Source organism: Dermacentor andersoni, chromosome 5 (assembly GCF_023375885.2).
Source record: "Dermacentor andersoni chromosome 5, qqDerAnde1_hic_scaffold, whole genome shotgun sequence".
Classification (NCBI taxonomy): domain Eukaryota; kingdom Metazoa; phylum Arthropoda; class Arachnida; order Ixodida; family Ixodidae; genus Dermacentor; species Dermacentor andersoni.
The window spans coordinates 186,067,428-186,094,089 of record NC_092818.1 but is presented as its reverse complement, the minus strand read 5'-3'; the positions used below and the strand labels follow the sequence as shown (position 1 = coordinate 186,094,089).

At 47.4% G+C, this 26,662-nt stretch overlaps 1 protein-coding gene across 1 annotated transcript in view; it reads right to left on the bottom strand.

Moving 5' to 3' along the window:
• LOC129380150 (uncharacterized) overlaps positions 1-26,209 on the bottom strand; it is a 35,363-nt gene extending 9,154 nt beyond the window's left edge. Inside the window, exons 1-3 of the mRNA XM_072288395.1 lie at positions 26,206-26,209; positions 2,621-2,707; positions 291-477 (exon numbers count right to left, since the gene is read on the bottom strand). Of these exons, the coding sequence (XP_072144496.1) occupies positions 291-477; positions 2,621-2,707; positions 26,206-26,209 (278 nt within the window). The remainder of the gene's footprint in view (positions 1-290; positions 478-2,620; positions 2,708-26,205) is intronic.
• Between the last annotated feature and the right edge of the window lie 453 nt (positions 26,210-26,662).

The window sequence follows — 26,662 nt, the reverse complement described above, 5'->3', positions numbered from 1 at the left end:
GCGCGGCCATATGTCATGGCACCCGAGAGGCAAACGTATGACCCTATTGTCGCCGTCGTTAAAAGTCGTTATTACCTTTTTTTCGTAATTCGAACTCCTAGTGCTTGAATAGTTCTAGAAAAGTAACAACACGGCAGTAGACAATGTGCTGTTCACCTCTGGTTGATTAGTTACGCTGCGTCATAGTTACGAAAACAAATGGCCCGTGGCGCCATGATGTCCGCGTCATGCGTCCGCCGGCTAGCCTTCCCTCCGAGAGGGAGCCGGAAGGAGAGCCATGTGCGGCTCACCCTTTGCCAGTGTCGTCTCCGCGTCGCTTGCTTTGTCCTGAGCGGCTGTAGTGACAGCGCTGCTCCGAGTCCTTGGCCCAGTCATCGTTCCCGTTGCATGGCCCGCTTCCTTCAATGTCGTCATTAACGGGGTCTTGGATGGACTGCTTTTGGTGAGTGGCGCGGTTCTTGCTGTTCCGTTGGTTGTCTCCGAAGCATAAATTTCACTCTGCTTTTTCTCTGCAGCGTTCGCAGTGCTCGCTGCATCCACTCCGGTCAGCGATTTAGTTGACACTGCTTTTGCAGAGCTTGTCGTCCTTTCCTCGGCAGTAGTAGAGTCGGGAGCATCTGGAAGTGCAAAACACTTGTCAGCTGGAAATTATGGAAATCGTGGAAATTAAAGTGCTCCATTGAAGCCTGCGTATGTGATAAACCTACAGTTGAGGCACTCAAGGATAGCATACCAGCCGTTCGGAGAGCTAATATGGAAGTATACTCATAGAGTACGCAGTGCAAAATTAGGGACAACAAAAGCGAGCCAAGTATAAAGTACAAGGTTCCCTTGTGCTTCTGTTCCGTCTTCTGTGCCACGTACCGTCTCCTGTACTCTCATATAAAAACACAGTGTTCTGGTATGACCAGTGCCGAACAGATGTCCCTGAAACTTCATTGACTGTCATCACTGGGCTTATTAGTAGCCAAAAGCTTACAAAATAACACTCACCAATAGCATCCAATCACTGCAAGCATTACGATTTTGCATTTAATAAATCATAGCCGGCCACACGTTTTCAGCACCATCCACATTGAAAGGATGAATAATTAAGAAGAAAATGTGACTAGCACATGCTACACGGAATCGAAAGCAAGAATATCCTGTTTGAAGACTAATAAAATATTCGCAGTTCCGCCTGAAAGGCGAAGTACCGATTGCGATAGCAAATCAATAGATTGCAGTACGAAGTAAGCATATTAGTTTTATCGGCCGTATAAACTTGTAAACATTCGCTTACTAACAAAATTAACAATGATAGAATATGTAAGCGTTACTCAACGAGGACGTAGAAAGAAAGACACACAAAGACAGCGCTATGCTTGTGTGTCTGCTTCATTCTAGGTCCTTGCTCAGTCGCACTTACTCATTCTATCATGGATTCGAACCAACTAGCTCGTCAACGTGTTTTAACTAAATTAACCAGCACGGTATCACGCGCGCACAGGTAAACATGAACAGATCTCGCTCAATGACAGCGGAAAGTGTCTGTAAAAACGGTGGAGTTAGAAGTCGCGGCAGCAGCCGCGAGCCAATCGCCCTCAGTGCATCTGTCGCTTCAACGCGAACGAAACGTCGAAACGGGCATACGAAGCTACCGGCACTACGCGCACTCTGCAAACATCGCAGATCGCTTTGACGACGAGGCCCGCGCGGGCGTGCCCTTTGGCCACGTCGCAGATTGCTTTCAAGACACACGAGCGCCGGCAACGCGTCCCTACGTTGTCCGCCAAAGGCTTCTACTACGGCGTCCGCGATTCGCGTTATGCACGGACACCCTGGCAGCCGCCGGAGAACCCCCTCCTCTCTCGCCTGACCCCCCTTGCCTCGAGCGCCACAGCAGAGGGCACGCATCCGGACCGCGTTCCTCGCTCGCGCAAGTGAGATTGAACCGCATTCGCCAGATCACCCTCACATCTTTTCACTCATACGAAACCTCATGGCGACGGCGACGCCGACGGCGACGGCAGAAATGATCCTGGAGTGTCCATAGAAGTGTTATCGCAATAAAAAATTCGATATTTTCTCCCAGCTGGAAGGGACAGAGTTCACAACTACTACTGTAAAAAACATCTAGGATCGTGGACACCACCTTCTAAATATAGTAAAAGCGACAAGGCAACGGCGAGAATTAGAGCGGACGACACAGGCGCTGTGTGTTGTGACTGGCGTTCCAGCCTTTAATGCACATCTAAAGTGGTGAAGACATACGAGAAGGTGAGACCACAGCTAATATTGTCAAAGAGGCGATAAAGATTCACTTCTATGTGACAAGAAAACAAGATCAGCACAGAAATACATCGCAAAATATTGCTGAGAAATACCTTAAATCCTAAAGGGGCCCACTAGGATAAGTAAATGAAAGGGTGAAGAACGAATTCGTCAGAAGCACATCACCCCATACATAAAAAGTCAAAATGCTGACAGAGGGAGGACTGCGTTCAAAGATCTTGCACGTGTCCATTCTGTCCGATGTCGTACTAGAAAAAGTCTACATATGCCAGTCATGCAACCGCCTACAAAACACACTTGCGATGCCGGTGTACCCTCCACTGTGAGACCACGGAGGCCTACTTACCGGGGACGGTTTCAGGCTGGGCAGCACCCGCGTCTTTGTGAACTCTCACGCGGAAATACTGGTCGTTCAGAGTTTCACCGTCGTCTTCTGCACATGAACAGAACAATGCCGTCATATAGATTAGCGCCAGTGCCTAGGCATTTGTGTTCAGTGGTTGCTCGGTGTAGTTCAAGCGTAAATTTAAAAGAATGAAGAAGCCCTAATCTCTCATCACCCGCCGCGATGGCTTAGCGGCTGTAGTGTTGCGCTGCAAAGCACGAGGTCGCGGGATCAAATCCCGGCCGCGGCGGCCGCATTTCGATGGGGGTGAAATGCAAAAACGCCGAGTCCCGTACAGTGAGGCACGTTAAAGGTGCCAATTAATCCGAAGTCTCCCACTACGGCGTGCCTCATAATAAAATCGTGGTTTTGGAACGTAAAAACCCATAATTCAATTCTTTTCCGAATGTCTCATCTACGAGGGAAGGTGCAAGCACATGGCCACCCAGGGATACTTTTTTCCCTTCACTCTAAGAAAAGATTGCACCTTTTGGAGCTTATATTGCGCGAAAACAATAATATTCGTCTGTCTTGTGTGCCTGCCTATCTTGTACCCCCGTTACTTCAAAGTCACCAACAGCCTGCGTGTTATCAGCGTGACACAGCATTCTTGACAGAGAAGTAGCGAGCGCACAGTTAAAAGTTCGCTAAAGTGACCGCTTTCTGTTGGTGTTGCCGTGCCCACGGCTGTTCAGCATGGCGTTAGACAGCACAACGTTTCTTAAAAAACTGTTATTATTGGGAGGAGATATTAAAACTAATCTTGGCCCCGGCCTTGCAGAAATTTGTAACCAACTAAAGGACATTGCAAGCGACATTAAGGTAATACAAGAAAAACGGTTAGTAGAACCTTGAAGCTCTGTCAGGGCTGGAAGTAGAACTGGGGCATTGCAAAACGCAACTTAACTCTATGACTAGGGTAATACAAATATTAGAAAGAAGAATAGACGACCTCGAAAATAGGAGCGGAAGATCCAACCTAATCGTCTATGGACTGCCGGAAACAAAAACTGAGACAAGTGAAACCCTAGAACAAGCAGTAAACAAAGACGTCATACAATATAAACTTAAGCTACAACCGATTGCGATTGAACGCATCCACCGGCTAGGTAGACCACTCCCAATGAAACCAGACCAGTTATCTTCAAGCTTGTAGATTCGCTACTGAAGGAAGCTATATTAATGAATTGCACGTATCTCAAAGGCACCAATTACGCTATTGGTGAAAATTTCTGTCACAAAACTCGCGAAATCCGGAAGAAGCTTTGAGACAGTGCGAAACCAAACCGAGACAAAAAAGAAAAAGTAGCGCTGGCTTTCGATGAGCTGTTCTTAAATGACTGCGCGTTTGTTTGGGATGACGAGAAAGAATAAAGGGTGCCACTAAGCAAACCAAAAACTACGAAATACCAAGTCGTCCAAGCACTCGGAGCACCACTCAGAACAAAATGTAACATTACTAAACGTGAACGCCAGAAGTGTCGCGAATAGAGTGCAGGCACTTGAAGACTTGTTGCTACTTTATGAACCAGACATTGTGGCAATCACAGAAACCTGGCTCTCGATCACCAGCTCTACTCGACCAGGAATTCGCTCCTCCTAACTACGCGGTCTTGCGAAAAGACAGTCTATCTCGTGGCGAAGGTTTGGCAGCGTTAATTCGACGTTCTATTCCATATATACTGCTGCCTCATGTCCCGAACACAGAGGCGGTTTTCTGCAAAATAGCGTGCAATTGTACAAACATAGTGGCGGGTTGCCTTTATCGTCGCGCATCCTCTGGTCCCGAATCCATAGGTTCCACCCACGATTTTCTTCAGCAACATGTCCGTAGCTCTGCAGTCATATTAATGGGTGATTTTAACCTTGGTGATATAAATTGGAGTAGCATGCACCACACCTCACGGAGTTCAGAGGCTTTATTCGATTTAATGTTAAATTTCAGCCTCCATCAATTGTTTTAGGCCCAATGCGTGTTCAAGGAATAGCCACAAGTGTATTAGATCTTATAGTTATTAGTAATCACCCTATTCTTAATAACGCACAAGTTGAAGTTGAAGGTATTTCGGACCACAGAGTGCCCATCGGCCGGTTAACACTCGCTCACAGCTTACACTTTCAATCAATACTAACTCATGTTCCGAACTTCAGTAAAGCAGATAACGCCGGCGTACTAACTTATCTAGCTCATGAATTTGACGAGTTCATGGAATTGAACTTTGATCCTGCCACAACTGTAAATGACCCCTGGCTACGATTCAAACACATTGTTTATTACTGCATAAATAACTTTATTCCACTACGGCTTACATGGCCCCAAAGAAATAACCCCTGGATAACAAGAGAAATTCTACACGCAGAGCGGGAAGTTAAACGGCTACGGAAAACGGTAAAGAAGAAGTGCTGCAGTGCGAATGTATCAAAACTAAAAACAGCCATTTCGAACTTCAAGACTAAAACAAAGCAAGCAAAAGAACATTACTTCAAAGTAACGTTACCATCATTCATTACTGGCAAACCGCAGAGGTTCTGGAAGCATTTCCGTCCTAGGAAAACAGGCAGTCCTGAACTAACATTAGAACTTTTTCCACTCTGTCTTCACAAAAGATAACGAAAAAATCCGGCACCTTGTACCACCCGATATTTCGGGAATCAACCCAATAGATGTATATGACGAAGGAATATTTAGTGTTTTGCTCGAACTAGATCCAAAAAAATCTTCGGGACCAGACGACATCCTGAATCCTTTTGTTAAGCGATTTGCAGAATGGTGCAGTAAATACCTTGGTTTTGTTTGCGTGAATCTTTTGCCGTATCAAAACTTCCAGATAATTGGAAACAAGCTAACACCGATCCCCAAAGCAAGAAATAGCGATGACCCTTCAAACTTCAGACCAATATGGTTAACCAGCACGCCGTGCACAATACTGGAACATATAATCTTAAAAAACTTAATCGTTTATTTTTTTTTTAGACGAACGGCATTTTGTCATCTAGCCAGCACGGGTTGCGTAGCAGATTATCAAGTATAACGCAACTAACAGAGGTTCTTCATTATTTAGCTCGGTCTATTAACAACTGCGCGCAAACAGATATTGTACTACTAGACTTTTCTAAGACCTTTGAGTCCGTATGTCACAACAAATTAATTGCAAAGATGCGAAATATCATCGGAGATGGATTATTAACACGTTGGATTGAAGACTTTTTAACTGACCGTTCCCAATATGCCCTGTTTGAGCAAGTATCATCAGAAACCATGCCTGTCACATCCAGAGTACCACAAGGCTCCGTTCTGGGGGGGGGGGGGGGGGGGGGGGGGCTTTTGTTATTTTTTATTTTTATTAATAATATCACAGACAATATCTCTTGCAAAATTAGGCTCTTCGCCGACGACTGCGTTATTTATAACGAAATGAACAGTCATTCAGATCACCTTGCACTCACTGATTCCTTAAACCATCTCTAGAACTGGTGCGACACGTGGCAATTAAATGTCGATTAACCCCAACAAAACAGCATGTATGACGATAACGCGGAAGAAAGAAGCTATCAAATATGATTACAGCATTAAAAGCACTAGGCTTCGAAAAGTGAATGAACAAAAATATTTAGGTGTCACGATTGTTTCAAACCTCAGATTGGATGCGTACATTTCTAATATTACTTCAGTTGCTCTGCGCAAGCTGTTTTATCTTCGCAGATGCCTCCGGCTGGCCCCTCAATCAGCCAAGCTTTTAGCCTATACATATGTTAGCCCGGTATTAGAATACGCTTACACAGTATGGCTTCCTTATACAGTCACTAACATTAAAAAACTAGAAAATGTACAAAGGAAGGTTGCAAGATTCAACTGCAACAAATATAAGCGCACTGATTCTCCCACAAATATGTTAAGAAGCTGTGGCCTCCAAACATTGGCGATTAGAGCAAAACAAGGGCGCCTGAAAGTACTTTTTCAGCTACTTCACAAGTATTATAAAAATGACACATCCTTGTACATCTGTCCATCATAATCCCGCGTTACCGAGCACAAACATTCACCCACACTGAAAGAGTACTCTTACCACAATGACACTTTCAAGCACTCTTTTTTTCCACTTGCTGTCAGGGAATGGAATTGTTTAGATCCCTCGGTTATGTTACGTTTCGCCTACAACGCGCGGTAATGCCGGCGCGGATGCAACGGACGCCGGGGCTTTGTTCAAAACGGCGGACATTTTGGCCTGTTCGACGCCGCCGCAACGCCTACCCGCCAAGCGTGTCCAGGCGTGTTTCAGTGCCACGTGTCTTCGTGTGTGCGTGTGTGTGTGTGTGCCCTCGCTTGTCAAAGCGCGGCAGCCGGGGAGCGGAGTTCCCCGAATGAGGAGCCTGGAGGTCTCTCGGCTCAACCGTTCGCGCCGTCGTGTGGGCGGTTGGCGATGCGTCACTACACTCGGTTCAGCAGGTTTCTCGGCCCGACAGTTCGCGCCGTCGTGGGGTCATGCTCCGCCGTCCCGTGACCTTCATCCCGTGACCTTCATCCCGTGACCTTCTCTTTTGGACCGCGACGCCGAGGGTATAAGAGCAGCTGCCCCCGGACGCCAGGAGAGAGGCTCCGATTTGTACTGTTGAGTTACGTGCTCTCCCGTCTCTCCAATTCGGTCGACCTGACCGGCCGCTCTTTTGCTATGTTAGAATAAACAAGTTGTTCTGTTACCAGTCTTCTCTTGCTTTGCCGGGACCTTCGGATGCTTCCAGTGCCACAGGCCGCCAGGCCAACGCTACCCTTGGGGCTTGCGACCCATTGGCAATAACGGGCGTCAGCACCGAGACCCCAACAACTCGTGCCAGCGGTACGATTACAACATCTGGTTGCCAGCGGTGAGATCGCGACAACGGAGGCCAGCAGCGAAGAGATGCGGTTGACTGTATGCTGAGCAGCACAACGACCATCCGGGAGCAGCGCAACGAGCCCTGTGTGATGACTGGTTGCCTGCAGCGGAACGACTGCGCTGAAGTCTTGGCTGCAAGGTTTGGTGAGTGCGGGACTTTCTTCTTCTGAGTTTTGCCAGGCTTTTGTTAGTGTTAGAAACAGAGCTGGTAATTGTGGTTGTCGTTGCTACCGGGTTAGTTTGCGGCAAGACAATAGTAGGCAGTAGAGAAAGCAGCATTCAGAGCAGCCATGGATTTGAAGTCGTTGCGCAAACCGATATTGCTGGAGCTTGCAAGAGAGTTGGGTCTGGATGTCTCAGACAAACTCAGAAAACCAGAACTGCTAAGGGCTATTCTTGAGTTAGAAGCTGAGGATGACGAGCTGTCGGAATGCCTTGAGACCATTGAGGAGAGGGAGCGTGAACTTAAAGAACAGAAAGAGAAAGATGAGCGCGAACTTAAAGAGCAAAAAGAGAAACAGGAGCGTGAACTTAAAGAACAAAAAGAAAAAGAAAAAGAAGAGCGCGACCGTCAACACGCTTTGGAAATGAAGCGTCTCGAGTTAGAGATGGAACGCGCTCGTAATGGAAGTCAGGCACACGGTGCAGGAGAACGAGTATTGTTCAAAATGACTGACCTGATGCGGCCGTTTAAGCTTGGAGAGGACATTGGTTTGTTCCTGGTTAACTTTGAGCGAACGTGCGAGAAGCAGGGGTTCTCTCGGGAAACGTGGCCACAGCGCTTGCTCACTTTGCTACCCGGCGAGGCGGCCGACGTAGTCGCTCGCTTGGAGAGAGAGGAGGCAGAGGATTTCGACAAAGTGAAATCGAGTCTGCTAAAAAAGTACCGGCTGTCAGCGGAGGCGTTCCGTCGGAAGTTTCGGGAAAACGAGAAAGGCAGAAGTGAGTCATATACAGAGTTTGCGTACAGGCTTATGTCAAACATGCAGGAGTGGCTCAAAGAAGAGAAAGCGTTTGGTGACCACGAGAAAGTTCTGCAGTGTTTCGGGCTAGAACAGTTTTATAGTCGGTTACCTGAGAACGTGCGGTACTGGGTCTTGGATAGGCCAGACGTTAGTACGGTGGCTAGAGCCGCTGAGTTAGCCGAGGAGTTTGTGACGCGTCGGGCTCGTGGAGCTAAGGACGGTCAAAAGGGTGAATTTGGCTCCAAGTTTGAGAGGCCAAAGTTCACGCCCATGAGAGCAAAGGGGGACACACGTAGTTCGGATGCGAGTGAAAGCAGTCCGACCGAACGTAAGGAGACGGCGGCAACCGAAGCCGAACGCAGAAAGCGGTTCGAGGCGAGGCAAGCGCGCCTGTGTTATACGTGCCAGAAGCCGGGTCACTTTTCGGCGCAGTGCCCAGAAACAAAACCAAAAGTCGTGTTTTTTTCATTAGGCAGCACTGACGAGAACATGAAGCTTCTCGAGCCTTACATGCGAGACCTCCTCGTGAACGGGAAAGAGTGCCGAGTGCTTCGCGATACCGCAGCTACAATGGATGTAGTTCACCCCTCTTACGTAGAACCCGATATGTTCACGGGCGAGTGCGCATGGATCAAGCAAGCAGTGGAAGCTCATAGCGTGTGTCTGCCGGTAGCAAAAGTGCTTATTGAAGGACCTTTCGGAGCACTTGAGACGGAGGCCGCAGTGTCATCTATGCTGCCCCCCCAGTACCCGTACCTATTTTCGAACAGGTCCGATCACCTCCTGCGCGAGAAGGGGCTTTTGTTTGGTGAGGCTAGCGTTCAGGCCTTAACCAGATCGAAGGTTCGGGAGCTCGCTGCAAAGGCGGTAGTTGCGGGGCCGACGTTGTTGAACGATGAAAAAGGGTCAGAGGCGCAGCAAGCTGGTATTCAGAGCACGCCCGAACGGGATAAAATTGAGCCTGTAGCGTTAATGCCGCCAGATACTGGAGAGGAAATTCCCGATGCGGGAAAGTTAGAAGAGCTTCCGGTCGAGCTTCCGGGACTAGGCTCAGTGACGAACAGGAAAGGCACCGATCAAGTCATTAGTGACTTAATAAGTAAAGCATCGCTGTCGCCTGAGCAGAAAACCGAACTACACCAGCTCTTACAAGAGTTTCAAGGTCTGTTCTCTGAGAGGCCTGGTAGGACTTCTGTCCTTACTCATGACATAGAACTTACCTCCCCAGAGCCAGTACGATCCAAGGCGTACCGGGTGTCACCCCGCCAGAGCGATATTATGGAGGCTGAGGTAACGAAAATGCTACAGCTCGGTGTTATTGAAGCGGGTGAGAGTGATTATACCTCCCCTTTGATTTTAGTTGAGGTACCGGGCAAGGAACCTCGTCCTTGCGTCGACTACCGCAGGCTTAATTCCATCACTAAGGATCAAATTTATCCGATCCCTAACATCGAGGAGCGCCTTGAGAGAGTGAGTAGCGCTCAGTTTATTTCCACCCTAGATCTTGTCAGGGGTTATTGGCAGGTTCCACTTACAGAAGAGGCTAGTAGGTATGCGGCGTTCGTTTCACCAATGGGGACTTTCCGTCCTAAAGTTTTGAGTTTTGGTTTGAAGAACGCGCCATACTGCTTTTCAAGCCTCATGGATAAAGTGTTGCGGGGGCAGCAAGAATTCGCTTTACCGTATCTAGACGACGTAGCGATATTCTCCGCATCCTGGCCGGAACATATGGCGCACTTTCGGGCAGTGCTAACCCGCCTGCGCGATGCGGGCTTGACAGTCAAGGCTCCCAAGTGCCAGTTAGCACAGGCCGAGGTTGTCTACCTCGGACACGTGATTGGTCGGGGTCGTCGCCGCCCCTCTGAAATAAAGGTGGCCGCTGTGCGAGACTTCCCGCAACCGCGCACGAAGACCGATATTCGGTCGTTCTTAGGTGTCGCCGGCTACTATCAGAGGTACATCCCCAGGTACTCGGATATCGCGGCTCCCTTGACGGATGCTCTAAGAAAGACAGAGCCGCAAACAGTCGTCTGGGATGAGACGAAGGAAAGAGCTTTTAGCGCCCTAAAGAGCGCCCTAACAAGCCAGCCTGTGCTACGATCGCCCGACTACACAAAAGGGTTCGTTGTTCAGTGTGATGCTAGTGAGCGAGGCATGGGCGTTGTACTGTGCCAACGGGAAAATGGAGAAGTAGAACACCCCGTCCTGTATGCTAGTCGTAAGCTGACGAGTCGTGAGCAGGCGTATAGCGCCACCGAGAAAGAGTGTGCGTGTATCGTGTGGGCCGTTCAGAAATTGTCATGTTACCTAGCTGGCTCGAGGTTTATCATTGAGACGGATCACTGCCCTCTCCAATGGCTGCAGACCATCTCTCCCAAAAATGGCCGCCTCCTGCGCTGGAGCCTCGCTTTGCAACAATATTCCTTTGAGGTGCGTTACAAAAAGGGGAGTCTCAACGGTAACGCCGATGGCTTAAGTCGAAGCCCCTAACGTGGGAATCAGCCTCAAAATTGCTTGTTACTGATGTTTTTCTTCCTGAGGCAGGATTTTTTTTAACTTATTGCTTTTGTGTAGTGTTTCAAAGTGATGATGTGCTTTCTAGTGCAATTTTCCGATTTGTGGACGCGTTCTGAGTGCTGCTAAACTACTGTAAGGAACTAGGCAGCAGTAAAAAAGGGGAAAGAGCCTGGCAGGGCTTAGTGAGGGTTGTGCCGTGCTTGCTGACTGAGCGGTTGACTTTTGGCGTGGTTCTAACGCTTGCCGGAAACGAGAACAAAAATGTCAACTCTCCCGAAGTCACTTTGCAGTGTCCTGTGTGCACCTGAACGTGAGAACGAGGCCTTCTCTGTGCGCTGCGCTCAAGAAACGCCCAAGGACGCCCAACTTCGGTTATGAGCATCATCGAGCGACATCCCTCCGGACAGCGGATGCAGTCCCCTGACCATCGGGATCTCCTTCCCCCGGCGGGGCGGTCTGTTACGTTTCGCCTACAACGCGCGGTAATGCCGGCGCGGATGCAACGGACGCCGGGGCTTTGTTCAAAACGGCGGACATTTTGGCCTGTTCGACGCCGCCGCAACGCCTACCCGCCAAGCGTGTCCAGGCGTGTTTCAGTGCCACGTGTCTTCGTGTGTGCGTGTGTGTGTGTGTGCCCTCGCTTGTCAAAGCGCGGCAGCCGGGGAGCGGAGTTCCCCGAATGAGGAGCCTGGAGGTCTCTCGGCTCAACCGTTCGCGCCGTCGTGTGGGCGGTTGGCGATGCGTCACTACACTCGGTTCAGCAGGTTTCTCGGCCCGACAGTTCGCGCCGTCGTGGGGTCATGCTCCGCCGTCCCGTGACCTTCATCCCGTGACCTTCATCCCATGACCTTCTCTTTTGGACCGCGACGCCGAGGGTATAAGAGCAGCTGCCCCCGGACGCCAGGAGAGAGGCTCCGATTTGTACTGTTGAGTTACGTGCTCTCCCGTCTCTCCAATTCGGTCGACCTGACCGGCCGCTCTTTTGCTATGTTAGAATAAACAAGTTGTTCTGTTACCAGTCTTCTCTTGCTTTGCCGGGACCTTCGGATGCTTCCAGTGCCACAGGCCGCCAGGCCAACGCTACCCTTGGGGCTTGCGACCCATTGGCAATAACGGGCGTCAGCACCGAGACCCCAACAACTCGTGCCAGCGGTACGATTACAACATCTGGTTGCCAGCGGTGAGATCGCGACAACGGAGGCCAGCAGCGAAGAGATGCGGTTGACTGTATGCTGAGCAGCACAACGACCATCCGGGAGCAGCGCAACGAGCCCTGTGTGATGACTGGTTGCCTGCAGCGGAACGACTGCGCTGAAGTCTTGGCTGCAAGGTTTGGTGAGTGCGGGACTTTCTTCTTCTGAGTTTTGCCAGGCTTTTGTTAGTGTTAGAAACAGAGCTGGTAATTGTGGTTGTCGTTGCTACCGGGTTAGTTTGCGGCAAGACAATAGTAGGCAGTAGAGAAAGCAGCATTCAGAGCAGCCATGGATTTGAAGTCGTTGCGCAAACCGATATTGCTGGAGCTTGCAAGAGAGTTGGGTCTGGATGTCTCAGACAAACTCAGAAAACCAGAACTGCTAAGGGCTATTCTTGAGTTAGAAGCTGAGGATGACGAGCTGTCGGAATGCCTTGAGACCATTGAGGAGAGGGAGCGTGAACTTAAAGAACAGAAAGAGAAAGATGAGCGCGAACTTAAAGAGCAAAAAGAGAAACAGGAGCGTGAACTTAAAGAACAAAAAGAAAAAGAAAAAGAAGAGCGCGACCGTCAACACGCTTTGGAAATGAAGCGTCTCGAGTTAGAGATGGAACGCGCTCGTAATGGAAGTCAGGCACACGGTGCAGGAGAACGAGTATTGTTCAAAATGACTGACCTGATGCGGCCGTTTAAGCTTGGAGAGGACATTGGTTTGTTCCTGGTTAACTTTGAGCGAACGTGCGAGAAGCAGGGGTTCTCTCGGGAAACGTGGCCACAGCGCTTGCTCACTTTGCTACCCGGCGAGGCGGCCGACGTAGTCGCTCGCTTGGAGAGAGAGGAGGCAGAGGATTTCGACAAAGTGAAATCGAGTCTGCTAAAAAAGTACCGGCTGTCAGCGGAGGCGTTCCGTCGGAAGTTTCGGGAAAACGAGAAAGGCAGAAGTGAGTCATATACAGAGTTTGCGTACAGGCTTATGTCAAACATGCAGGAGTGGCTCAAAGAAGAGAAAGCGTTTGGTGACCACGAGAAAGTTCTGCAGTGTTTCGGGCTAGAACAGTTTTATAGTCGGTTACCTGAGAACGTGCGGTACTGGGTCTTGGATAGGCCAGACGTTAGTACGGTGGCTAGAGCCGCTGAGTTAGCCGAGGAGTTTGTGACGCGTCGGGCTCGTGGAGCTAAGGACGGTCAAAAGGGTGAATTTGGCTCCAAGTTTGAGAGGCCAAAGTTCACGCCCATGAGAGCAAAGGGGGACACACGTAGTTCGGATGCGAGTGAAAGCAGTCCGACCGAACGTAAGGAGACGGCGGCAACCGAAGCCGAACGCAGAAAGCGGTTCGAGGCGAGGCAAGCGCGCCTGTGTTATACGTGCCAGAAGCCGGGTCACTTTTCGGCGCACTGCCCAGAAACAAAACCAAAAGTCGTGTTTTTTTCATTAGGCAGCACTGACGAGAACATGAAGCTTCTCGAGCCTTACATGCGAGACCTCCTCGTGAACGGGAAAGAGTGCCGAGTGCTTCGCGATACCGCAGCTACAATGGATGTAGTTCACCCCTCTTACGTAGAACCCGATATGTTCACGGGCGAGTGCACATGGATCAAGCAAGCAGTGGAAGCTCATAGCGTGTGTCTGCCGGTAGCAAAAGTGCTTATTGAAGGACCTTTCGGAGCACTTGAGACGGAGGCCGCAGTGTCATCTATGCTGCCCCCCCAGTACCCGTACCTATTTTCGAACAGGTCCGATCACCTCCTGCGCGAGAAGGGGCTTTTGTTTGGTGAGGCTAGCGTTCAGGCCTTAACCAGATCGAAGGTTCGGGAGCTCGCTGCAAAGGCGGTAGTTGCGGGGCCGACGTTGTTGAACGATGAAAAAGGGTCAGAGGCGCAGCAAGCTGGTATTCAGAGCACGCCCGAACGGGATAAAATTGAGCCTGTAGCGTTAATGCCACCAGATACTGGAGAGGAAATTCCCGATGCGGGAAAGTTAGAAGAGCTTCCGGTCGAGCTTCCGGGACTAGGCTCAGTGACGAACAGGAAAGACACCGATCAAGTCATTAGTGACTTAATAAGTAAAGCATCGCTGTCGCCTGAGCAGAAAACCGAACTACACCAGCTCTTACAAGAGTTTCAAGGTCTGTTCTCTGAGAGGCCTGGTAGGACTTCTGTCCTTACTCATGACATAGAACTTACTTCCCCAGAGCCAGTACGATCCAAGGCGTACCGGGTGTCACCCCGCCAGAGCGATATTATGGAGGCTGAGGTAACGAAAATGCTACAGCTCGGTGTTATTGAAGCGGGTGAGAGTGATTATACCTCCCCTTTGATTTTAGTTGAGGTACCGGGCAAGGAACCTCGTCCTTGCGTCGACTACCGCAGGCTTAATTCCATCACTAAGGATCAAATTTATCCGATCCCTAACATCGAGGAGCGCCTTGAGAGAGTGAGTAGCGCTCAGTTTATTTCCACCCTAGATCTTGTCAGGGGTTATTGGCAGGTTCCACTTACAGAAGAGGCTAGTAGGTATGCGGCGTTCGTTTCACCAATGGGGACTTTCCGTCCTAAAGTTTTGAGTTTTGGTTTGAAGAACGCGCCATACTGCTTTTCAAGCCTCATGGATAAAGTGTTGCGGGGGCAGCAAGAATTCGCTTTACCGTATCTAGACGACGTAGCGATATTCTCCGCATCCTGGCCGGAACATATGGCGCACTTTCGGGCAGTGCTAACCCGCCTGCGCGATGCGGGCTTGACAGTCAAGGCTCCCAAGTGCCAGTTAGCACAGGCCGAGGTTGTCTACCTCGGACACGTGATTGGTCGGGGTCGTCGCCGCCCCTCTGAAATAAAGGTGGCCGCTGTGCGAGACTTCCCGCAACCGCGCACGAAGACCGATATTCGGTCGTTCTTAGGTGTCGCCGGCTACTATCAGAGGTACATCCCCAGGTACTCGGATATCGCGGCTCCCTTGACGGATGCTCTAAGAAAGACAGAGCCGCAAACAGTCGTCTGGGATGAGACGAAGGAAAGAGCTTTTAGCGCCCTAAAGAGCGCCCTAACAAGCCAGCCTGTGCTACGATCGCCCGACTACACAAAAGGGTTCGTTGTTCAGTGTGATGCTAGTGAGCGAGGCATGGGCGTTGTACTGTGCCAACGGGAAAATGGAGAAGTAGAACACCCCGTCCTGTATGCTAGTCGTAAGCTGACGAGTCGTGAGCAGGCGTATAGCGCCACCGAGAAAGAGTGTGCGTGTATCGTGTGGGCCGTTCAGAAATTGTCATGTTACCTAGCTGGCTCGAGGTTTATCATTGAGACGGATCACTGCCCTCTCCAATGGCTGCAGACCATCTCTCCCAAAAATGGCCGCCTCCTGCGCTGGAGCCTCGCTTTGCAACAATATTCCTTTGAGGTGCGTTACAAAAAGGGGAGTCTCAACGGTAACGCCGATGGCTTAAGTCGAAGCCCCTAACGTGGGAATCAGCCTCAAAATTGCTTGTTACTGATGTTTTTCTTCCTGAGGCAGGATTTTTTTTAACTTATTGCTTTTGTGTAGTGTTTCAAAGTGATGATGTGCTTTCTAGTGCAATTTTCCGATTTGTGGACGCGTTCTGAGTGCTGCTAAACTACTGTAAGGAACTAGGCAGCAGTAAAAAAGGGGAAAGAGCCTGGCAGGGCTTAGTGAGGGTTGTGCCGTGCTTGCTGACTGAGCGGTTGACTTTTGGCGTGGTTCTAACGCTTGCCGGAAACGAGAACAAAAATGTCAACTCTCCCGAAGTCACTTTGCAGTGTCCTGTGTGCACCTGAACGTGAGAACGAGGCCTTCTCTGTGCGCTGCGCTCAAGAAACGCCCAAGGACGCCCAACTTCGGTTATGAGCATCATCGAGCGACATCCCTCCGGACAGCGGATGCAGTCCCCTGACCATCGGGATCTCCTTCCCCCGGCGGGGCGGTCTGTTACGTTTCGCCTACAACGCGCGGTAATGCCGGCGCGGATGCAACGGACGCCGGGGCTTTGTTCAAAACGGCGGACATTTTGGCCTGTTCGACGCCGCCGCAACGCCTACCCGCCAAGCGTGTCCAGGCGTGTTTCAGTGCCACGTGTCTTCGTGTGTGCGTGTGTGTGTGTGTGCCCTCGCTTGTCAAAGCGCGGCAGCCGGGGAGCGGAGTTCCCCGAATGAGGAGCCTGGAGGTCTCTCGGCTCAACCGTTCGCGCCGTCGTGTGGGCGGTTGGCGATGCGTCACTACACTCGGTTCAGCAGGTTTCTCGGCCCGACAGTTCGCGCCGTCGTGGGGTCATGCTCCGCCGTCCCGTGACCTTCATCCCGTGACCTTCATCCCATGACCTTCTCTTTTGGACCGCGACGCCGAGGGTATAAGAGCAGCTGCCCCCGGACGCCAGGAGAGAGGCTCCGATTTGTACTGTTGAGTTACGTGCTCTCCCGTCTCTCCAATTCGGTCGACCTGACCGGCCGCTCTTTTGCTATGTTAGAATAAACAAGTTGTTCTGTTACCAGTCTTCTCTTGCTTTGCCGGGACCTTCGGATGCTTCCAGTGCCACAGGCCGCCAGGCCAACGCTACCCTTGGGGCTTGCGACCCATTGGCAATAACGGGCGTCAGCACCGAGACCCCAACAACTCGTGCCAGCGGTACGATTACAACAGTTACTAACGCGAATTCATTATCGGACTTTGCCTCAAAAAAAATATGTTAATGTCGTAACATTCTCAGCCCTAGAGGCATTTCGCCATCATTGGAAGCATGTTAGTGGCCGAGTGCTCACAACAGAGTGTTTTCAGGTTTGCTGTTATATCCCTGTGTACCACTCCATTTCATGTATAATTTCTGTTATCTTTTGCTGTTGGGTACTTTGTGTTATCTGAGGCTAAAAATGTCTTTTGTATATTATTCCTATTATAAGTGTGTATACGTCATAAGCGTTACAAGTGTGTTCACAGAATTTAAGCTCGGCATTCATTACTAATTACGTATATAACCTTCGCTCTTATACCTTTGTGATGACTGTCACTGCATTGGCATCCTGTTTCTGTTTCGCCGTGTGGTGCTGATGTATTACTTACTATACCCGCATGTACAATCTGCATGCCCACCTGCTATGGTCTCGGAAAGAGACTAGCAGTATTAAAAAATAAATAAATAAATAAATAAATAAAAAGTGAAGCGCAAGCCAAACAGATGATGATTACTGTTTGGGAACAAGATACGCCTCAAATGGTGTAAATATTATGTAGAGTGTCTGCATTACCTACATAGTACTTGGCCTGTACCTACATAGTATAGTACAGGCCAAGTGTCCAAGCACATGGAAATGATAATAAATACAGACCTGTTCTTGACATGCTTTTTTACGTGTTCAGTGCGCGGTGTTTTCTTTTGAGGCCTGAAGGCAAGAAAAGAAAAGCGCGTGTTTAGGCGGAGAGCGCAGCACATGCACGGCACGCACTACACTCTTAAGCAGAATTACACCTTTTGGGTCGTACCTTGTCCCACAAGAATAATCGTCATATGTCCTTCCTTTAACGCTGTGAACCCGGTACTTCCAAGTCACGAACGGCGTGCGCGTTATCAGCATGACAGAGCATTCTCTGCAGGAAAGTAGCTAGTGCAGCGCTTTCAAGAAAAAAATGTAATGGGGTTTTACGTGCCAAAACCACTTTCTGATCATGAGGCACGGCGTATTGGGGAACTCCGGAAATTTGGACCACCTGCCGTTCTTTAACGTGCACCTAAATCTAAGTACACGGATATTTTCGCATTTCGTCCCCATCGAGATGCGGCCGCCGTTGCCGGGATTCGATCCCGCGACCTCGTGCTTAGCAGTCCAACTTTCAAGAAAGGAAACGGAAGTACGACAGATGACGATTATTGTTGTGTGGCAAATATACACCTCAAAGGGTGTACATTTGTTTAAGAGTATATTTGACCAGTCGTCAGCAACAACGCTTCTTCCTTTACTTTCTTTTGCTGTAATCAGCCACTGAATGCGCTTCGCTTACACGTTTAAGCAAAGCCACAAATAGCAACTTCACTAGGGTTGGGCGAGTTGGTATTGCATTCTAAATCTGGTACAGCGCAACATAGAAAGGAAGAAACAAACAGAGCCGACTGGATGAAAAAGCAATTTACAATTCGATGACAGCATAGTGGCTATATTAGGAATAAACGTTATTATTATTATTATTATTATTATTATTATTATTATTATTATTATTATTATTATTATTATTATTATTATTATTATTATTATTATTATTATTATTATTATTATGCGCACAGTACAAGAGCGGGCATGCCAAAGCCACAGTGGCTTGTGGGGCAGCGCCCGGCAGCTAATGGGAGCACCAAGGAGCACTACTCATTAGAAAACAGAAATTTAAGAAATAATAATAAACAAGAAATGCTAAATAAATTGAAATATTAAAAAAGTTGCAAACATATTATGTACACAGAAAGAAAGAAAATCAACACTTACAGGAACACCACGAAATTCCTCAAATAAATACTCGAGCAACATGCGCCTAGCTTTCTTTAGTGACCGTGGAAAATACGTAGTTCCAGTGAAACTTTGCTAAAAACTGCATGATCACAACCACTTTAAAAAACGCACATTACAGCGCCGTGAGAATTATGAATTATCACGGACTGATAACCAACAGCGTGCGTATAGAGGAATGCTGCAGAGCTCATTCAAATCTCTTTCGGATCAGACAGCCTTTATATATTGTTCTGTTCAATTCCATCCATCCATCCATTCATTCATTCATTCATTCATTCATTCATTCATTCATTCATTCATTCATTCATTCATTCATTTAGTACAAGGTCCCAAAGCAACAAAATGGCTATGAAAGACGCCCTAGTAGGGAGATCTAGATTAAGTTTGACCACCTGGGGTATATTTTAACGCGCCCTCGTTGTTTTCTGCACGCAGATGTTTTCTTTTTTTTTAATTTCGTCCCTATGGAAATGCGGCTGCCGCGGCCGGGAATCGAACTCGCAACCTTGTGCCAAGTAGCAACGCCATAGCCATTGAGCCACCGCAGTGAATAGCTTTCTTTCTTGTGTCTGCGATAATTCATAAAGTCACTTTGATGGTGACTCAGGTTCATGACTACGGTTCACTTCAGAGCGAGTCATGGTTTGAATCAGCAGTGCCGCCGTCAGTGAGTGGTTGAACGTTCACCACGAATGCTGACTCACGGGTGGTCTCCCGTACTGACGCTCCCTTTGGCAAAGTTATCTTTGCAGACAGTGCGATGGCCACGACCAGGACAACGAAAATGATGGTCAGCAAAGTCAGATTGCTTCCGCCGAGGAGCCTGCGATACCATGACGGTAGGATGAGAGAAACATAATGTTACGGCGTCGTATCAGCGCCTCATAAACGAAGCTGTCGCACGCGTGTACTTTCTCGAACGCAGGACATACAGTACGAGACTCTCCATGGCATCATTCATCATCATCATCATTATCAGCCTGGTTACGCCCACTGCAGGGCAAAGGCCTCTCCCATTCTTCTTTAACTACCCCGGTCATGTAATAATTATGGCCATGTTGTCCCTGCAAAACTTCTTAATCTCATCCGCCCACCTAACTTTCTGCCGCCTCCTGCTACGCTTCCCTTCCCTTGGAATCCAGTCCGTAACCCTTAATGACCATCGGTTATCTTCCCTCCTCATTACATGCCCTGCCCATGCCCATTTCTTTTTCTTGATTTCAACTAAGATGTCATTAACTCGCGTTTGTTCCCTCACCCAATCTACTCTTTTCTTATCCCTTAACGTTACACCCATCATTCTTCTTTCCATAGCTCGTTGCGTCGTCCTCAATTTAAGTATAGCCCTTTTCGTAAGCCTCCAGGTTTCTGCCCCGTACGTGAGTACTGGTAAGACACAGCTGTTATACACTTTTCTCTTGAGGGATAATGGCAACCTGCTGTTGATGATCTGAGAATACCTGCCAAACGCACCCCAGCCCGTTCTTATTCTTCTAATTATTTCAGTCTCATGATCCGGATCCGCGGTCACTACCTGCACTAAGTAGATGTATTCCCTTACCACTTCCAGTGCCTCGCTACCTATCGTAAACTGCTGTTCTCTTCCAAGACTGTTAATCATTACTTTATTTTCCTGCAGATTAATTTTTAGACCCACCCTTCTGCTTTGCCTCTCCAGGTCAGTGAGCATGCATTGCAATTGGTCCCCTGAGTTACTAAGCAAGGCAATATCATCGGCGAATCGCAAGTTATTAAGGTATTCTCCATTAGCTCTTATCCCCAATTGTTCCCAATCCAGGGCTCTGAATACCTCCTGTAAACACGCTGTGAATAGTATTGGAGAGATCATATCTCCCTGCCTGACACCTTTCTTTATTGGGATTTAGGGATCTTTATTGGGATATTGGGACATTGGAAACCTCTTATATGAATACAACCTCCATGGCATAGCAACGACCAACCGACAAATGATTTGATCACTAAATATCAACGCCATGGTAGCAAAATTTTATTTTAGAAGGACGTGAGTAGTCCTGTTGTCGCCTGGTATGGAAGGGACAAAGTCACGGGGAAGAGGCTTCCATGGTGCCGAGGCGCCTCTCCGTTGGCCTATTGATTCCTCGTGGTCGTATTCGTCGCTTATACTTTGCTTCACGATAATTTGACACTGAAGCTAAAGCTTGAGCCAACCGAAAAGGAGCGTGATCACGTGAATGTTCGTGTCCCTGCATCGAGTGTTCCTTGACGCCAAACAGTGAGAACTCACTCTTGAGCGCAGTATCCAGAACTACCCTGCGCACCTCCAAATCCTGGAGCGTTGGATTATTGCGCAACGAAGTACAGTTGTTCATTGGTAGCGAGACCTCTATCTGCGGTAGTCGATGGTGGTGGTGCGTGCTAGCATTCACAGCCAAGCTTGTACGGGGTGCGAGCCTTACACTGGTACACTGAAATATAATCTCGAACCAGCTTGAATCTGCAATAATAATAATAATAATAATAATAATAATAATAATAATAATAATAATAATAATAATAATAATGATGATGATGATGATGATGATGATGATGATGATGATGATGATGATGATGATGCCAGATAGAGGAAAGTGCTTACTAGGCGTACGTTAATAACAGCTTCTGTTGTTGACATGTAACCACTAAATTCCCGCTATATTTTTTTAATTACCTTTAACTGAAGCTGCACTCTCCACAGAGATCACTCAAGCCTACAGAAATGCTTATTAACACTGCTAAAAACTTTTAAAGTACACTGCGCCAGCAGCAGCAAGTGTACCAGCTACAGACTCGCATCGACTTAGCAAATAACAAATATTCACGATATTCGGTGTGTTTTAGCAGCCACTCTTCAAGGTTACACATTGGTCCTACTCACTATTTGCAAATTTTCACCTCTATATCTGCATTCCACTTACGACCAGTCTTCGAAACTTGTGTATAGTCATCCGGCTGTCGCGACGCATCTAATATTCACTCAAACTATTAATCAATCAAGCTTTATTAATATAGCAAATATATGCATACGCATCTTAAACGGTACATACAGAAGGAGGTTCTAGGGTGAAAGACCGATGGCTTACAATTCGTTACTTTGTTACGGGCTTTTGCATTTTACCACATAATATTTAAGGGTTTAAAAGGAGTGCACTAAAGTAGAACTTCAAACAGTGCGAAGACGACGAGGATAGGAATCGAAAACACAACAGGACGAGTGCTGCTTCAAGTTATACTCGAGATGAACCAACTAGCCCAAATCAAGTTGTTGCTACTACAGAATATGCTTACTATCTGCGAAATTTCGGAGTTGATGTTTCGAAATTTCGTTTCGCAATTTCGGAACATCAACTCCGCTGACGCAAAGAGTTGAACCTCACCAAATTCTATGTTCACCCGGGTGAAACTGCGGACAAAGACGTGGCAAAGCGCTGATGAGCTAGTAACCGCGGACTCTGCAAAGCATACTAGGCGACACTTTTCGTTCTCCCCATTGTCGTGCGTTTGTGGCACTAGAGTGTGATTCATTCTCGGACGCTTTGCTTTAGTGGAGAGCGCACTTAGCGTCGCTCCACGAACACACATCGCAATTTCAAGTAATCGCGCACATGTGGTCCACTTCGTTTTGTTTCGTTCGTGTTATAGCTCTCAGCGTGATACAGAATCCTTAGCGGCCACGCGCTCTCTCGTTGACTAGGATGCCGGCAGGACCAGGTCCCTGGCTAGCTTGCACTGTCGTCATGAGCTTAAATCGGCCATTCGCGAATTCACTAAGCTTTGGGAATTCATCTGAAATCAGAATTCAACAGAATGATACTATCATCAGTTTAAAGACAGCCGTTCCTAAATTATGTTAATAAGTAGATTGATGCCCGACTTTATTCTTTCCCAGATATGTAACTCGTGCCCTACGGGACAAAGTTAACTCGAACGCCAATGGATACCGCGGTACACTTTCGGGACAAATATCTCGAAACTGGTGCTATATCTCACGACTTCTGCGTCATGAACTTAGCTTCAATACCTATCCGGTTTCAATTCAGGGAGTGCAATACGTGGCCTTAGAAAAAAAGTTAAACGTTGATTAGTACCTTGTTAATTACCTGAATATTATAATTTCTCACGCAAGTAACGCCCGCCTCCTGACGAATTCACCTAAAAAGATTGAACAGCGATATCTGCTACCGACACTTTCTATAAGTCAGTTCAATGTAAAAAATGCTCTCACAGAAACTCTTTAAGTCTGCGGAAACAAAAGTGTTGGGTTCCACGGCTATTGGCCGGAGCATCAAATATCGATTCCTTTAAAGCGGTCCTTTTCAAGACGACCTCGCAAAATACGAAGATCCAGCGCACTTGTTAAAGTGCACGTTCATTGAAGCTAAATTTCTTGATACGGTTCAATTAAAAGTTATACAAAGAAACACATAATGTGCGCAATTCTATTGTATTTCTATCTACTCGCAAAACTGTTCACGTTGATGTCCCATCAGATAATTTTTTTATTTGCATCGTTTTTTGCATCGTTTTGCATCGTGTTTTGCAGAATAGAAAATATTTGCCTGCCAGACAAGATGCTCTTTATTTTTTTTTTGGAATTCCCCTCGCAAAAAGAAATGTTTCGCGTTAAAAAGAAAAAAGGGGGAACAGCATGTTATGCTGTTCATTGCGAAAATGTGCTTTCTTTCACGTCCTTAGAAGCTCATATAGCGTCCCATCACGCAATATAAACGTGCTGGCACAAGGAGATGGCAGTCACTTTTCCTAGTTAAGCAGTCGAATCATCAGCTTTGACTGCTACAGCAGTTAGACGTTAGTTTCACTGTAAGCTTTTGCTTAGCGGTCTCCGTCGTGAGTTGAGTGAAGCCTTGTTGCCTCACCTGTTAAAACACTTGCAATTATACACCTTTCTCTTTTCTTTACATTTTACTCGTTATTTTTTAATAGCAAGCAAAGTGTACTGGAACGACTGGCAACTTTGCTGTGGGACCATAAGCTTCTATATGCAAAATTTGTTTCGTACTTACCGATTTTCTGTTGTGTTGAAGTAAAAACAAAGAATTAAGAAACGGGATCTGGCTCTCGTCGACTGCATGTACACGTTTGACGGAAATGACATCAGGATGGATTCACTTCATGTACCTCTTTCGATGTGATCAAAAGTTGAGTTGTGCCTGATGTTTTCGAGAACGCCCAACGTAGACATTTTGCTTTATGTAAAAACTTGATTGAGCAGGCAACGTGCTTTACAAACAGAATGGCTGTAATTCGCTTCACTGACTGTTAACTCTTATACAATAGCTTCATGATATCATCCTAAATCTCGCTCGCTTCTTCAGGCAGTCAAGCTGCGTCAGCCTGGGAATTTTACGAATCCCACTCCATGACGTCACGCAAACACAGTGTACGAACATTTGAAATTGGTTTAACTAAACAACAAGAATCCTGCGAATTGTATCCGAATGACAAGGACGAACGTCTACACGCGGTAGAAAAGAAGTACTCAACAAGAATGGAGTAGTGTGCGGGCTGGAACAGATTCATTATTTGCAGCGCAAGAAGACAAAAAAGAACGCTCACAAGAACTCACCTAAAGATGAAACTCCCTTTGGTGACGTAGTCTGTGTATCCGCTAGTCAAACAGGAATACGCAAGAAGCATTTTAAAAATGCTGCATACCAGATTTCTACGAGAATATTATTGTATACAGGGTGTTTCACGTGACTTGAACCAAGAAAAAAAAAAATAGCCACAGCTGAATGAGACCAAGGGCTTATGGTTTGCCGTCATATGGCGCTCCTTAGAGCATTTTTTTAAATATTCCGCTTAATTAGTTAATTAACTAAGATCAGGTATGCACAATTTTTATATCCATTTTAGGGCCAAGTGCGCTCCGTTGCGTTGTAGAAGTGACTCAGAAACGACCGATCCAATTTGTTGTGGTAACGTACATGCTGCGTGATATATATATATATATATTTTCTTTTTTTTTTGGGGGGGGGGGGGGGCGTTTAGGGAAAGTCCGCGAAATATGAAATAAAACCCCGAGACTGCGCTCATGCGCTACCGCATTGCAGCGCTCTTCAACCGCGCTTCGTGCGAAAGAACCGTGCGCGCGGACCGTGGCGAAGTGAGCGGCCACGACTCCAGGCATCGGCTTCACAGTTCGTCAGCATCTTTGGCGGTGGCACACGGAAAGGAAGCACCGTCGTCCCTGATAAGCATAGGCTCAGCGCACGAGCGCGGTCACGTGGCTTTATCTTATATTTTGTGGGCTTTCTTTAAACGCCGAAAAAAATTACCACGGAGCCTATACGTTGTCGCGAAAAAATTGGACTGGTCGTTTCTGAACCCCTCTACAACGCAGCGAAACGCACTTGGCCTTATAAAGTGAATATTAAAAATTTTGCATACCTGATCTTAGTTAATTAACTAATTAGGCAGAATATCAAGAATATTCTAAAGAAAGCCACATGATGGCAAACCATGTCGTTGGTTTCATTCAGCTGCGGTTAATTGTGTTTTTAAATCATTGGTTCAAGTTAGGTGAAACACCCTTCTTAATGCACAATTCATATATTTCGGAATGAGCGTTACTAAATTTAATTCACCAAAAAAACAAAAAATAAAACTTACCGAAAGTTGAATGTTCTTCCACAGACGTAGATTGCTCTTCTGCCGGCATTATGAAACAAAGCAATGATTAATGTAATGTAATTGTGCGGTTTTACGCGCTAAAATCACGATATTATTATGGAACGCGCCGTAATAAGGGACTATACGGATTAATTTTAACCACCTGGAATTCTTTAATATGCACATGAATCTAAGCACATGAACGTTCTTTTATTTCACCCCCCTCGAAATGCGGCCGCCGCGGTCGGGATCGTACCCGCCGCCTCTAGCTTTCCATGTAATATTCTTTCTAGAGACTGAATATCTGGATTCAGGGCACGAGATACAGGTATATCATGGGGGAAAGCCTGCGACGTGACCTAGAAGCAGTGCCCGTCACATTACCGGAGACAGCTACCACGCAGAGTTCACGAGAAGCATGCTTCCTAGATAGAACCTAATCTCTAAGTAAAAATGGTTCACAAAAGTTTATTACTCTAGAATTTCTTATGATGATTGACGCATTATTAGTGAAAGTGCCTGACCAATGGGAAAGAGTACTTACGAACGAAAAGATTTCTGAATTTGGCCCCCAATTTTCATAATCATATACTTAGAGCACTACACTTTACAATATCTAGGGACGTAGCACGTGACTTAAGTATTTCAGTATACTGGTGTGCAACAGCGCAATCACGCAGCGACGCCGGTTATTCTAGTTACTTCATACAACCACGAACCTCTAGGCTCTGTATAGCACTCTAACACGCAGCACACTGTCAATAAACTGGCTTGCCATGCCTTGGAATGAATGTCCCCACTATGGGAACGGAGAGAGCGTGACACATCTGCACACGGGTGACTTACCCATGGCCACAGATTTGCTGTTTTGATGTACAATGTCAAAGAACTGCAGAGCGAACGTTTTGGTGGCGCGTAATCAGCAGATCGGATTGGATACGACTGCCCCCAAGAATCCAACCTGAAAACACGTAGGCGTTGGAAGCTCAGAAAGATTACGTTGGTAAAAACACGGCCTACCCATATAAGGAAGGAGGGATAGCAATGAGTTGCTACCGAACTCAATCGATATTCTCGATTATAAAAACATCAATTTAAGTAAAATTGTGCTCACTTGTTTCGGTTATTTAGTCTTGCCTTGTCTCGTCCTGTTTCCTAACACTGGCACATGCCCACTATGGGGGATTGGCCAAGAAACAGGTGGTTTCCAGTATATTTAGAAGTAAAACAAAACTAAATTTAAATGGTAGAGCGTGGAAGTAAAGAAATGTGATTTAGAGTCTCTCAGCATAATCTTCCTTGT